This window comes from Serpula lacrymans (genome assembly GCF_000218685.1).
Source record: "Serpula lacrymans var. lacrymans S7.9 unplaced genomic scaffold SERLAscaffold_12, whole genome shotgun sequence".
Classification (NCBI taxonomy): Eukaryota; Fungi; Basidiomycota; class Agaricomycetes; order Boletales; family Serpulaceae; genus Serpula; species Serpula lacrymans.
This window is the reverse complement of record NW_006763301.1, coordinates 634,261-647,548: the sequence shown is the minus strand read 5'-3', so window position 1 is coordinate 647,548 and position 13,288 is coordinate 634,261. Positions and strand designations below refer to the sequence as shown.

Here is a 13,288-nt window from a genome sequence, read left to right as displayed (position 1 = left end):
GAATCCCAGGCGTGCTGCAATCGCTTCCGAAGTTGATTCGTGGTTCCCACCTGGTGATATGGGAGGTGGTGCTCTTCCCAGGAGGTTATCGTCTCGCTTTACACGCTGGCGGGGAACCTGAGGAGAGATATGTCTGATAGATGAGACGACACGTCTAGCTTCGATGCTTTCGTCGGATCGTGTAAAAAGAGCGGTCTCCCGCCGCGACGAAGCGATGGCACGCAGTTCTTCGTATTTACCCATGACTGTGTCTAGCGATGCCCTCCCTGACAAGCTAGACGGTGACTTTGGAGAGCGTACCAGCCAATGATTTCTGAGTTCTCCAGCTTGCTCGACCACCTGTAGACCTAACGTTCGAGTGCATTCTTCGAGTGATATCCCTGCCTGAGGGTCGTGTTCGAGAACATAGTAGTCATGAGTGTTATATGAGCGCCGTTCTGGTGTGGCGAGAACAAGATGTGAAGCAAGAGATGCAAGAATGAGTGAGAATGGCAATATTCGCATCTTGGCGGGGAGGATGGAGGCGTTTTGGCGAGTTCGCAGTGCTTTCCTCAGTTACCTATAATGGGCACGTGCACGTGGGGCGAACATACGTACACAGCCACAATCGCGGAGTTTCCTGTCACGTCTGAAGACAAGCATTTGGAACCCTTTGTTTCCGCTACAGGTCTTTTCACAGACTCTCAGGCTCTGGAAAGACTCTGGCGCGACCATGTCACCTAGAAAAAACACTCGTTCCAAAGGTCCTCAATACAAAAGGCAGGCGCCAGGGAGCGCATCACCGAGCGGTGCTGAAGACTCACAATCAGACTCTTTCCCTACTAGGAAGAGAAAGAAATCACATCACAGACAACCAGACTCGGATTCAGAGACTGAACCAGTATATATTCCTAACATTTGTTGAAACCATCTACTAACGTTCTCCCTTCACAGGGTGACACTGTCCCATTAAAAGCTCGTGTTGACCGCCGCGTGCCATCTTTGAGCGCTTCCGAGCAAGGCGACGCGTTGGACGTTCAACAAAGTGGCACCAGCAATATAGATGACCACACAATCCCGCAAGGCAAGCATGCGCTAATATATACTAATGTCGTAAAAGTTCATTGGCATTCGCAGAGCCAATCTTTTACGACGCCGATGACGACGAGTTGCTTGAAGACCACAACCTGCAAATCATCGGGGAAACCGATCCTATCGAATATCAAGACTCTAATGATGCAGAGAGTGTCCCAGTCCGCGTACTCTCCGACTTTACAATTTATAATAAGAATACAATGCAGCTCGTCCCTATAGCTGAATTGCTGCATGTCAATCTCACGGAAACTACGTCATATGGCGCGTCTGGTGTCGTGAAACCTTGGATAGACGACGAAGAACTCGACGACGACGACGACGCTGACGAAGAAGAACTTGCTGAAGGAGATTCGATCTCTGACGAAAACCAAACACAGCGCGTCAGACTGACCATGATTCGCAAATTCACCCTGCATGACATGAAGAAAACTGGTCGTGGATTGGATAGGTATTATCATGATTGTTCAACTTTGCATCTCCCTCTCAAGCGTTCCGATATATCACTTAGCAAACTCTACATTTTAACCCAAGCATGGTACATTCTAGATGTCCCCTCGGATCAATACATGCCTTTCTATTCTGGTTTCTGGATAAAACACAGGTTTCTTCACCTCTTAGTTAAACAATCAACTGAAAGCCCCAGGTTGAAATGCGAAGATTTTGTCGAGACGTTAAAAATCACACCGACGACCCCAGACGACATCGCAATTTCTATCAAGATATTAGGGCGTGAACTTCGTGAAAGTGACTTGCTGTCCGATGACGTTGTGAGTCACACTCTTGCTTATCTATAATTCCGCACAAATATCAAAAAATCATATAGACGTCGTATTTGAGGGCTACACTCGAAGAGCTTCGGGAAGATGAAAAAATAAATCTCTTTCGCGTTCCGATAATGCGCACCCTTTTCGGACAAGAATTCTTGTATAATGAAGAAATTGGGACCAAGCGACCACCTCTAAAGAGGACCTCTACCAGTAGATTTAATATTGAGATGGACGTACTGAAACACAGGAACCAGACAGTCGTCACACCTGTCGTGGCAAGTATTTCTCAACAGCTGTTTGAGCGGGTTCTCAAAATTGCCGGCAAATCACTCGCTGAAGACCATATGGAAGAAGACGAGCCTAGCCCAGCTCATCACGCACCTTTCATTCACGCCGCAAACCCATCTTCAATACAGTGGCTTGAACAGGCCAATCACCCAGGTTATTTTACTTCAGTGCTTATTGACGGGCGCCAATATTCAGTGAGTACCGGTCTACTTCTGACCTTGAATATATTTACACTAAATGGTTACAAGGTAGGAGATACTATCATGGTTGTGCCTGGTATAGACGAAAATGCTATTCGTGCACAAAACGACAGTCGTGATCATACACAGTCACGAAACTCACTAGGAAACACTCAATGGTCTCTTTTATTTTTCCTCTCCAGTGCTCGTGTCTTATGGTCCTTGTAGGTTCTGTGTGATACAATATTTATTTGAGACATCAGACGGACATAAACGATTCCATGCTCAGTGGCTCGCTCACAGCTCTAAAACACTGTTGCAAGAAACCGGTCATCCTCACGCTTTATTTCTCATGACCACTGATTGTGAAGATATAGACCTTGAAGCCATATCACAAAAGTGCAATATTCGGCAGCTTTCAGTGGAACAAGACGAACCGCCTGAAAACAGCTTTACCCAAGAAAACGATTTCTTTAGCGGGTACGTCATAAAGTTTTGTGGTAAGTATTATGCGCCGAGGTCATATTTATTTAGGCTAGCTTGGAATACCCATGATCATTCGTTGATTGACCTTCATCCCGAAGACGTCGCCCGCGCTCTTGCTCACTGCACAGAAGGGGAGCCATGCTTTTCTTGTGGTCTCAGGAATAGCCGCGAGGCAGAAGCAAGCCCGAGTCCTCTACCAGGCTGTGGCTTTACTCACTACAGTGTGAAATATCATGTGCATGATTTCGTCTACATCAAATCGTGCTCACCCAACATTCTGGAGTACGACATTGGACAGATTGTCAAGGTCAAGGCCATGGAGAGACCACCGACTATTACTGTTAGGCTGTATGGCCGTTACGATGACATAGTCCGCCGCGTTCGCGGCAAACGCGACAAATTTCAGGTTCTGGGATCTGATGATGTGAGAGGTTTACTAACAATAATTGCAATGAGCGTTAATCATTGCCTTGTAGCGTCGTCTATTCAAAACATCTAAATTTAAGGCGGTAACCACAGACACTATAGATGGCATGTGCTACGTGATGCATAGTAGTCGTGACGATACAATCGACGATTGGTGCAAACACGACAATCATTTTTATGTGCACCAATATGCTAACTCTCTGAAAACTGATTCGCTGGAAGAGCTAGAAGAGCTAGAAGAGAAGAATTTCACGTACTGTAAACAATGCTACGAAGATCGAAAGCAGACTCTGCGTCACACGGAGGAGCTGCTCCAGAAAAACGAGCCGCTTAGAGGCCTAGAGTTATTCAGTGGTGCGTTCACAATCTCAATGAAATACACTTTGAGTTTGGTATCAATTCGTTGCAGGCGCTGGTGGTCTTGGGACCGGGCTTGATATGTCTGGTTTCGTCGAAACGCGTTGGGCTGTCGAGTTTTCACCTAGCGCTGCAATGACTTACCAGTGGGTTCCATTCTCTCCGTCTTAGGTCCCAGCTCACATTACCTGAACAGGGCTAATCATTCCCATACTACTGTTTACAACCAGTGTACGAATGTGCTACTTCAACATGCTATTGATACACACGAAGGAAAGAATCCAAAGCCTCTCAAAGGTATTCATAGTGGTAAAGTCCTACCTGGAATGCCGAAGCCAGGGGACGTTGATTTTATATACGGAGGTCAGTGATCAGTCCGATCAGCGAAATCAAAAGCAAAACTAAATTTTCGTGTAGGTCCTCCGTGCCAAAGTTTCAGCGGTATCAACCACTGGAAAGTGAGTCCTGCCGCTAACTCTCCAAAACCTTGCTGATATATAACTCGCAGAAAGCAAACGATATACGGTAAAAGTCTTACTGTCTCAATGGTTTTCACTGATCAAGTCTAACAATCTCTTTTTAGGAGTACTCTGATCTGTAATATGCTTTCCTATGTCGAATTTTATCGACCTTCGTACTTCCTGCTGGAAAACGTGACCGGAATATTAAATTATCGTTTGAAAGGTCGCATGGAAGGTCGCAGCACAGTGGACGGTATCGAGATGGGTGTCGTTAAGTTCATCCTCCGGTCACTGGCCGCTTTGGGGTGAGCTCTACTATATCCTTGGTTTCGTATAATCATCTGAGCACGACCATGCAGCTACCAAATCAGATTCAACGTGCTGCAGGTTCGTCACTATCAGGTGTAGCTACTCATTTTTCTCAGCGCTAGTTGCAGGCTGGCCAATATGGGGCTCCACAAGGACGTCAGCGTGTGATATTCTGGGGCGCAAAGCGAGGACTTTTGCTCCCCGAACTGCCCATTCCAACTCACGGTTTTGTTTCTCGTAACTACAAAGTTTCGACTGGGACCAGACTTCCTCGGATGACACGGTCAAAGGATCCCACTGACGATCACCTTTGCTCGCCATTCCGCGCTGTCACGATAAATGACGCTATCGGGGACCTGGTACGTCCGTCCCTCAACGATATCTCATTCATATTCTGAATCAGATTAACCAATGTTCTGTTTCCGTCCCTAGCCTGGCTTTGATTGGTATTTTCACTATCTATCAACGCGTCCAGGCTTTTACCTATCTGACTCGTTACGTTCAGGATCAACCCTCACTTAGTGTATCCTTCCACCTCGCGAGACAAAACGGAGAAACGCACTCGAGAGACTGAACATGGCATCCTGGCATTTGATGCAGGATACGAAGATAGACGCTCGCAAAAGTATCCTGGGTATTCGAAGCCCATGTCATATGCCCACCAGCCGATGACTAGATATCAGAAATGGATTAGAGGTAGCCAAAAGAAAGTAAAATATCAATATACCCGGCGATTCGGTGATGGTATAATAGAACGGTATGTTTTCTCAAAATCTTCTGCGAGTGTCCTCCGATGATAAGCATCTCTCCTTTAGTGTTATTAATGTTCCATTGAAGCCAAACGCGGATTATCATTGTACGTGACATTTCCTGTCCCACTATACTTTTTTTATGGATAACAACATCTCTGTCTTCTACAGCACTTCCCAAAAAGTTGCATATGAAGATGTTCGATAAAAAGGGCGCCAAGGAGCGATTTAGAGGTGAGTGAAAGCTAAAACCATCTTCTTGAAGCCGTGCTACTTCATTCCACAGGTTTATATGGGAGGTTGGATGGCGAATCCCAGTTCAAGACGGCACTCACGACAGTTGCCCCAAATGCGAAAGGTGGTAATCTTTTACACCCGTCGGCAAGTCCAATTTATGCTCGTACAACGACTTTTCTCATTTAGTGACCTACTTCATTACCTCGTATCATACAGCAAAAGCGGATCGTAACCGTTAGAGAATGCGCTCGAGCCCAGGGTTTTCCTGACTCTTATGAGTTTTTGTCGGTGAACACAGGACCTGAAAAAATAGTTGCTGATGTACGCGCACATCTTCCCCTTTGTTAATGTTATTGATGTTTGCGCTGCAGCAACACCGACAAATCGGAAACGCTGTGCCAGTGCCATTGGCACTTGCACTAGGAAAGTCCCTGGGTCAGGCACTCATCAAGACTTGGGCAGAAAAGGAAAGAAGGGGAAGCCCAGAGGTGTAGGACAATAGAGTGAAGCACAAATTGGAAGGTTTTAGAACTCGTCGCAACAGTAATTGAAATTGTGATGGTGTGATACTAGTCAATCATCCGTGTAATTTTTTACTTTACAAAGTCACACTAGCATCGGTTCTTCTTGTGTTGTTTCCAAGCAATAATTAATCCCTAGCCAGCATGACCACCTTATGGAGTGATGCTTCGTGTGTTGAAAAGATTGAAACCCTGATAATGGAGGTCGATACTAGCCAATCATCTGTATTAATCTTTTACTGTACAAACAAGTGATTATCCTTCTTGCGCTGTATCAATCTTTAGCCAGTATCTCCTCGACGCGCCTGACTTTGCCAGCATTACCGTCGCCTGGGGCAGTGTCCCTATCAACTCGAGTGCCGATGCGAATATCCGTAGCAATACGCGGGGCCCCCTTTTCATGGACTGCGGCGTGGCAGTCATGGATAGCTTTGGTGACTTCGCTCCAGGGGCCTTCTGCGGGGGTATATGCGTGTCATTAAACTGTCAGACACGAGGAGAACCTAAGAGTACATACCAAGGTTGGTTCCATAACCGCTGGAACATAGATAGATAAAAATCAGATGATATTTGGATATATATGAGCCTTACTGCATCTAATCTCGTGGGTAAATTCATGCAGCAAAAGGGAACTGGGTGGCTTACTTCAAACTTCAGGCCTGATTTCTTCAAGATCCTCTGACATTCTGCGATTTCCTCCGCGACCTTCGTTGGTAGCAAAGTTGCCTATAGTGCTAAAACACTTATACATTCAGCTACACTCACCGAGGACTCTCCTGTGCCCATAGGAATGAGGCAGAAATCTGAACGCGATTTATTAACCGCATTAGCCATTGCCTGTATGTGTTCTTACCTGCGACCGCATATAGATCAGATGTTTTGGAGGTAGACATGATTGGTTGCGTTGAATGAAAGGTTGAAGATATGTTGTACAGAAAACTCGGATTTTATACGATAAGATTAAATAACGCGGTCATGATTGGTTCATGACGTCGAGGATCCGGCATTTCCCGCTGCATGTCCTCTTAGAATTAAAATGGATTTCTTCATCCCAAAACATAAACACAGAATATCATTTCAGCGCGTTTCGTCTTTGCACTGAGGACAGGTTATAAAATGACGGGATGAAAAACCAAACAACACCCATGTATGCTGATTTATCGAGTGTACTCTACGCCGTAGAGTCCACGATAATCATGAAAATGCGAATGAAGCGGCTCGCACATCTATGACTTGATCTGAAGGGCCACATACTTTCTCTGAGCGTCGAGAGCACAGGGGCGCCAGCCTAGGGCACATGCGTTGAATGGAATATTCCAAGGACCGAAGCACGGTTTTAGTAGGTGCGAAGATCGCGCCTTGGGAAAGGCGCCTCCAGTAGGAGCCCTTGAGGGTTAGAATCGGTAATAACTGCCCTGCTCGTCGCTCGTCATGGCATGGTCTTGCACGGGACACTGCGACTTGAACTGCGATGGCGAATTTGAGTGCTGCATGTTGGCCGTTGCACCGTTGTAATATTTTTTTGTCTGTAAGGTCGACAACAAAAGTTAAATATTGCGGTACTGAACAGAGGGGGACGCGACGTTCAATTTGGCCGACAAAGTTTCAAATGGAGTATGTAATCCGGGATTCATGGCGGACAGCCGTTACGGCGCTCCGGATTTGTACCAGAAGGTCTCCGCAGTCTCACAAAATACCTTCACGAGCTGTCATGCCTTCAACGTCGCTCCAGTCGAGGATTAGTGCTTTTGAAGCATTGTCCAGCATCCCGTCGTCGTCGACAACAGTGACGACGTCCTCAAAATCTGCTAAATACCCTCCGTTGTCGTCCCATCCTCTCGATTCGCCCATTTCACCCACCGCATCCTCGTTTTATCCCATAGCATCTTTCACACCACCAAAGTCAGCATCAAGATCCCCCTCGCCGTCACCGCCAAACCTGGGCAGGAAAACGTCCCTGATTGATCTCAAAGATTGGGTGGTCGATGATGGCCCTTGTCAATCTGTTCAGAAGAGCAATGGGAGACACGTGAATGCAAATCGAGCCCATAATCAGACGCTGCAACACAGGAAAGTAAGCGAAAATAATGCTGCACCAAATGCGTCGATGCCTCTCATAAATTTGGAGTCCCCGCCAAAGTCAAGGGCCGAGAGGCCCCCTCTTCCGCCTAGGAAACCTTCGTATACATCCATCGAATCTGTTTCTTCCTCACGCTCAGTCTCCATTAGTAATGAAAACGGTGCCACGCTACGACCTCCAGGACGCTCAGATTCTCTCACAATAGAGCACACATATCCTCCTTCAAAACCTAACGCTTTTGGTTCCGCACGGTTAGGGCACGCTCCTGCGTCGTCGATATCCTCTTTTCATTCTGTGTCCCTATCGTCTGATGGCGGTGGAATAACGGAATCGGCTAGTCCGAATGTGGCGTCGAAGAATCTTTCTGTACCCATGGATCGTGAGGGAAACGGAAGTGTCGATGTGGACACTGTTAGTTTGGATGAATCATTCGAGAACGTATCAGTAACGTCTGCTATGAGTCCTACAAATGCCCCATTGATACCTTTTGACTGGGACAAGGCCATGGCTAAGCCCAAACCAGAGCCTCCAAAGCTACCACAGCGTCCAAATACGAAATCACCCTTGCTCACCTTCACATCGCCTCCGCGCGCCAATCCTCCACCAATTCCACTCTCACGTTCGACTTCCACATCATCCAATACCACTACCACCAACCGACGTCCGCCACCTCCGCCACCATCCTCGGCACAGCACCATCAACCGCCATCTAGGTTTCGTAATCCTCCCTCGCGTACATCGCTCACATCCACTTCGGCCTCGGCTTCCGATCGCTCCTCGATACTCAGTACCGCCACGACAACCTCCCGCACGAGCGCTAGCCCCCGAAGTAGCATCGGCTTTGCTGGTAAATCTGCCTCACTCCTACGACCGACCCCTGTTCCAGCTGCAGCCTGCAGCCGTTATGAGGCAGTGTTTGTGTCAAGCGTGCTCAATCAGAAAAAGGTTGAAAGGGCTGCAAAGAAAGCAAAGCCCGTTTTCCTTTCGCCACCTACTAAGAAAAGTCGCCAAGCGGCAGGATGGCGGGGACTATCGGTTGATTTGATCACCAATCCAGAGGATCATCCTGTATTGTCGGAGAAGGATAAAGCGGATAGCGATGATGATGAGCCTGCAGTAGGCCCGGAAGATAGGCTTAATGGTCAAATTGTCAAGCTAATATGGGGCGCTTCCAGACTGGATAAGGAGAAACTAAGAAATATCTGGTTTGTGCTAATAATTCAAAGTACGTGATGTGTGTGCTAATCGACGTTTAGGCTCGACTGTGACAGCGCAAGGAGTGGATCCTTGGATCGGGACGCATTTGTGAAGGGGATGTGGCGCATTGATGAAGAGCTCAGAAGGGCTCAGCTTGGTCGTCGGATATCATCGTCCAGTTCGTCGTCACTATACCGAGCCCGTCAGCCACCGAAAACCCCTAAACTACTATTGCAATGATGTCCTCCCCATCGTTTAATTTTCACGCGCTTTCCCTCCATAGGACTTTCACGTAGATCATAATCTGACAATACCCTTCAACGTAGCATACCCATACTAGCAGACATTAGTTATCATGTATCTACGTGGCCTGGCCACTCCTCGACCTTTATCAATATCTCTAGACTAGTAGTCGAGTACATCACAGGCTGATCATTGACACCAGTTTACTTTCTTGTCCGCTCAGATTCGATCAGCACGCAAGAATATACATGAAGGTAAAACCATTCAAATGACATGTACAGGCTTTTGGGCCTTTGCCGCATATATTTGAGCTAACAGTCCCAACACCCCTCCGTCCTCCAACTCCTCATCATCGTTGATACCCTCCTGCTGTGACTCGTAAGGTTTTGTGCCTTTCGTATCACCATCGACGTATGATTCACCCAACCCGCTTCCAACACCACCATCTGGTGCAAGGTCCTCTGTGGGTATGCCGTCATGATGACTTGGTGACATGGGTCCATGCTGCATCGCTGTGATACTCCCTTGCGAATCTCCTAGGACTGCCGTTCTCGCCATCGGCATGTTGCCATCTACGCCGATACCCGACTGCCAAATCGTAGAGGTGGCCAGATTAGCCGTAGTACCCACGACGCTGCCACCGAAATGCTGTCTCCTGCGCATCGCCGCATGCTGACTCTGTCGTAGAGCGCGATCGTACTCTTGTGCTCTGTCTGCGAGGTCCTTTTTCTGTTCAGCGCCGATGGTGCTCTCCAGCCCGCTACCAGATCGTCGGCGACTGTGTCCTGCTAGCGTTGCACTGAAGTCAGCCATACGGGTGAGGTATAGCGAACCAGAGGGATCCGTTGGGTTCCAGTCGGGATTAGCAGCCTAAAGAGCTTGTTAGTTAAGCATTGTCCATGGAAAGTAAGAATAAACGCACTTTGAAGTTGAGGAAGCTCTTTTCCATCTTGCCTTCCCGCGATAGCATCCTTTCGTCTTGAATGATAGCAGGGGCACCAAACTGCAGGTCATGTTACTATTAGCTGTTCACGGGGAAAATGATGAAAACACCAACCTTGACATTACCATGCCGCTTGAAGTCAAATTCAGCGAAACTGCAAATATAACCGCGCCCAGGGACCCAGACCGTGAAGTCGTGGAAGAAGTCGACGATACTGGGTGCACATGGCGGAAGCGAAAACCACAATACAAAAGGAGTGGTAACGACGGAGACAATTTCCTGGATAAATATAAGGACTTTCATGGCAAAGAGTTCCCCGAATTGTTGGTGAACCTAAGGTCCCAATGAATTTGTACTCCATGAACATATATGCGAAAATACTGACTTTCTTGGAATGTAGCTCGTTCTTCCATTCGTCGGGCATATAGTGCGTATATTGTATGACATCCGACATGAGAAGCTCCGGATCAAAGACTCGGTTGTCCTCTGGAATCATACCTCTAGCGACTGCTAGAACCGAACCAAATACACTCAGATAGAAGAAGACTGTTCGGTGTGGAGTGATTTCAAAGTGTATAAACAAATCTGGATCGACGACTGATGCCAGAAAAAGCACTGCAGCAAAGGATCCAGCAATGAACGCAACGAATCTTTTCAAATGGATAAATGTTTAGACATAAAGAAAACCAAAGTTATAAAAGACTCTTACCGCATGATGATAGTCATTTTCTCATTGGGAAACTGTCCGATATACATGCTTGCCGTAGGATATGACTCATCAAGTCTTCGCGTGAAGAGGTGAGGAAGCTCGTTAAATTCCCGGAATTTCCACTGAGCGAAAGGGGTATAACGGCGTCCTCCTATTGACGAAGGATCTTTGTGATATTCCTACATCTCAGTATTAGCTACGAATGCCCTCATAAGCACAATTTTGGCCGAACCTCGAAATATCGAAAGAACGAATACATCAGCATATACAGGACGATAAATGGTGCAAATGCAGCATTTAATATTCCCATGAAGATAAAACGCCGTCGAAGTCTGTTCAAGTCAGAGACGCTAATAATTAAGAAGAGATGCGAAACATACCCTTCAATCAATGCAGCTCTATTTTTACTTTTGAGGAATACCTTCCTCACCCGGCCTTGGGGGTCAAACAAGTATTCCATCAGACAAAATCTAAGGTTCCACTCTAGCACTCTGGTTAGTGTTCTGCCTTTCCCATCATCTTCCACTCGGTTCAAGAACTGCTTCATTGCTGGAGGTAGCGGAACTCGTAAATCTAGAACGTCCTTGTTGAACAGTGCGATCAAATAATTTTCTTGTCGCAGGATACGATTAGCAATGTCATGAGCGTCCAAAGAAGCAGTAGCGGTGGTAGCGGCATTAGAACCAGCAGCTGAAGATATGGCTGTTATGGGGTTCTCTTCACGAATCGTAGCTATCCGCCTTACGATTTCGGGCCAAGAAATGGTTTGTATGTCGGCCTGGATAAACGAGAAGGTTAGATACGAGAGAGTAGAGATAGAAAATGACAAACGTCTGGGATGCGAAGCAGGTGTGTATAAAAATGATACATGTCTACGAGCCGCATAACTTCAAATATGAAGGATATTATTTGCCATATATAAAACGCAGTAAATAGCAGGAAAAACAGCAATGTAAAGCCAGAGAACCTAAAAGGCGCTTTGTTGGGCAGGAAGCAGGAGCTAATTATCAGGACAATTGGACGCACTTGGATACACATTGAGACACAACTACATCAGAAAGGCGGGTGATCTTGTTAGGACGGATGCGGGCATAGTCGACACATCCCAACAAAAACGTCGAAAAACCTATCACAAACCCTACTGTTCTACGCGTCACTTGTTAGCCGTAATTCAGAATGATACCCTCGCATAATAAAGACTGACAAAAGATTAAGCCCACGAGCCAGCGCTATAGAATATATGCCCTTTCCCTGATAATAATAATAGACCTCTTGCAAGAAAGCATCCAGGTTGTAGACATTGACCCAATTCCAAAGTGCACGTTCATAGGCATCAAGTCCACGCATTGGTTTCGGGGGCAATCGCTCTTGAGGTGGTAGCTGGCTAGTTTCCTCGATATCTAACTCAGAGGGCCTTGGTGGAATAGATACTGTAGGAAGAGCCTCAGCGGGCGGAAGGGATCTGGATGAGGTGGAATATAGTGGCTGGGATCGTCCTTTTCCCTTTTCCTGCCGCCTTGATGACTTTGGAATAGGGGATGGTTTGTGAGGTGAGCTAGAAGCCTCTATCATGAAACTCTGTGGGACTTCGTCGTCAGATGACTCTTGTTCATAACCTTTATCATCTCGACGTATATTCGGCCTTAAAATGTTCATCTCCGAGGACTCTCCTTCCCAAGAAACCCTGTGCTTTCCGTGCGGCTTTGTGGTGCTTTTGAATATGCTACTCCTGGTCGCGTGGCCAGCCTCGAGGTCTTCCTCTGCGCTTTCATTCTCATTCTCTTCTTCTACGACAGACTGGCTCGCCTGAGTGTATCCGTCGTAAGCTCTTCCCATCGGATTTAGCATGTTGAGGAACGGTCTTGAGCTGGAAACGCCACCTTGCGTGTTCATGAGCTGAGATGCTTGGAGGTTTCTGGATGAAAACAAGAGCTGGGGAGAACGTCTGGATGATGAAGACATTATATGGGCTAATCACGATCTTTTAAGCAGTACGATTAGAGGGCATGAACGAAGCGCGACCGGAATGGCGGCGTCAGCGGTGTAAGCCTCCTCACTGCAGACCACGCAACATGTCACACCCTGTGGTCAAACACTGTGACACCCAGTAACACTAACACCTAACCCGATATTCGGGGCAGCACTAGGATCACTACAATGAGGAAGGACTATGCAAAGTAGCAGAGGTAAGGCTACACGTTCGAAAAAACCGATCATGCATTTAGAAACGGGCCCACATTTGCCTCAGTGAGCGATGGTACA

At 47.0% G+C, this 13,288-nt stretch overlaps 4 protein-coding genes across 4 annotated transcripts; 2 read left to right on the top strand and 2 right to left on the bottom strand.

The window, feature by feature from the left end:
* Positions 1–654: 654 nt before the first annotated feature.
* SERLADRAFT_417509 (uncharacterized protein) lies at positions 655–6,002 on the top strand (the record flags this gene model as incomplete). Its single annotated transcript, XM_007322010.1, has 23 exons — positions 655–880; positions 934–1,063; positions 1,117–1,522; positions 1,718–1,841; positions 1,898–2,323; positions 2,378–2,487; positions 2,537–2,788; positions 2,843–3,218; positions 3,271–3,574; positions 3,630–3,723; positions 3,774–3,940; positions 3,995–4,035; positions 4,086–4,102; positions 4,161–4,343; positions 4,398–4,425; positions 4,476–4,706; positions 4,780–4,793; positions 4,853–5,104; positions 5,163–5,203; positions 5,268–5,330; positions 5,383–5,477; positions 5,550–5,654; positions 5,707–6,002. The coding sequence occupies 23 exons, from the start codon at positions 713–715 to the stop codon at positions 5,833–5,835; spliced, it is 3,756 nt and encodes a 1,251-aa protein (XP_007322072.1).
* A 62-nt stretch (positions 6,003–6,064) lies between these two features.
* Positions 6,065–6,846, bottom strand: SERLADRAFT_475849 (uncharacterized protein; the record flags this gene model as incomplete). Its single annotated transcript, XM_007322009.1, is given in 7 exon segments — positions 6,065–6,310; positions 6,372–6,391; positions 6,472–6,476; positions 6,500–6,559; positions 6,620–6,657; positions 6,708–6,793; positions 6,810–6,846. 6 exon segments carry the CDS (start codon positions 6,745–6,747, stop codon positions 6,129–6,131), a joined length of 345 nt encoding a protein of 114 aa, XP_007322071.1.
* A 2,243-nt stretch (positions 6,847–9,089) lies between these two features.
* SERLADRAFT_398428 (uncharacterized protein) lies at positions 9,090–9,371 on the top strand (the record flags this gene model as incomplete). Its single annotated transcript, XM_007322008.1, has 2 exons — positions 9,090–9,139; positions 9,191–9,371. Coding segments are annotated over 2 exons (231 nt in total), but the record flags the coding sequence as incomplete, so codon positions are not given.
* Positions 9,372–9,638: 267 nt separating this feature from the next.
* SERLADRAFT_441495 (putative transmembrane protein involved in formation of autophagic vesicles) lies at positions 9,639–12,988 on the bottom strand (the record flags this gene model as incomplete). The annotated part of the gene is made up of 10 exons (XM_007322007.1): positions 9,639–10,244; positions 10,297–10,377; positions 10,432–10,650; positions 10,703–10,967; positions 11,027–11,205; positions 11,259–11,358; positions 11,407–11,804; positions 11,858–11,993; positions 12,053–12,172; positions 12,231–12,988. 10 exons carry the CDS (start codon positions 12,986–12,988, stop codon positions 9,639–9,641), a joined length of 2,862 nt encoding a protein of 953 aa, XP_007322069.1.
* Between the last annotated feature and the right edge of the window lie 300 nt (positions 12,989–13,288).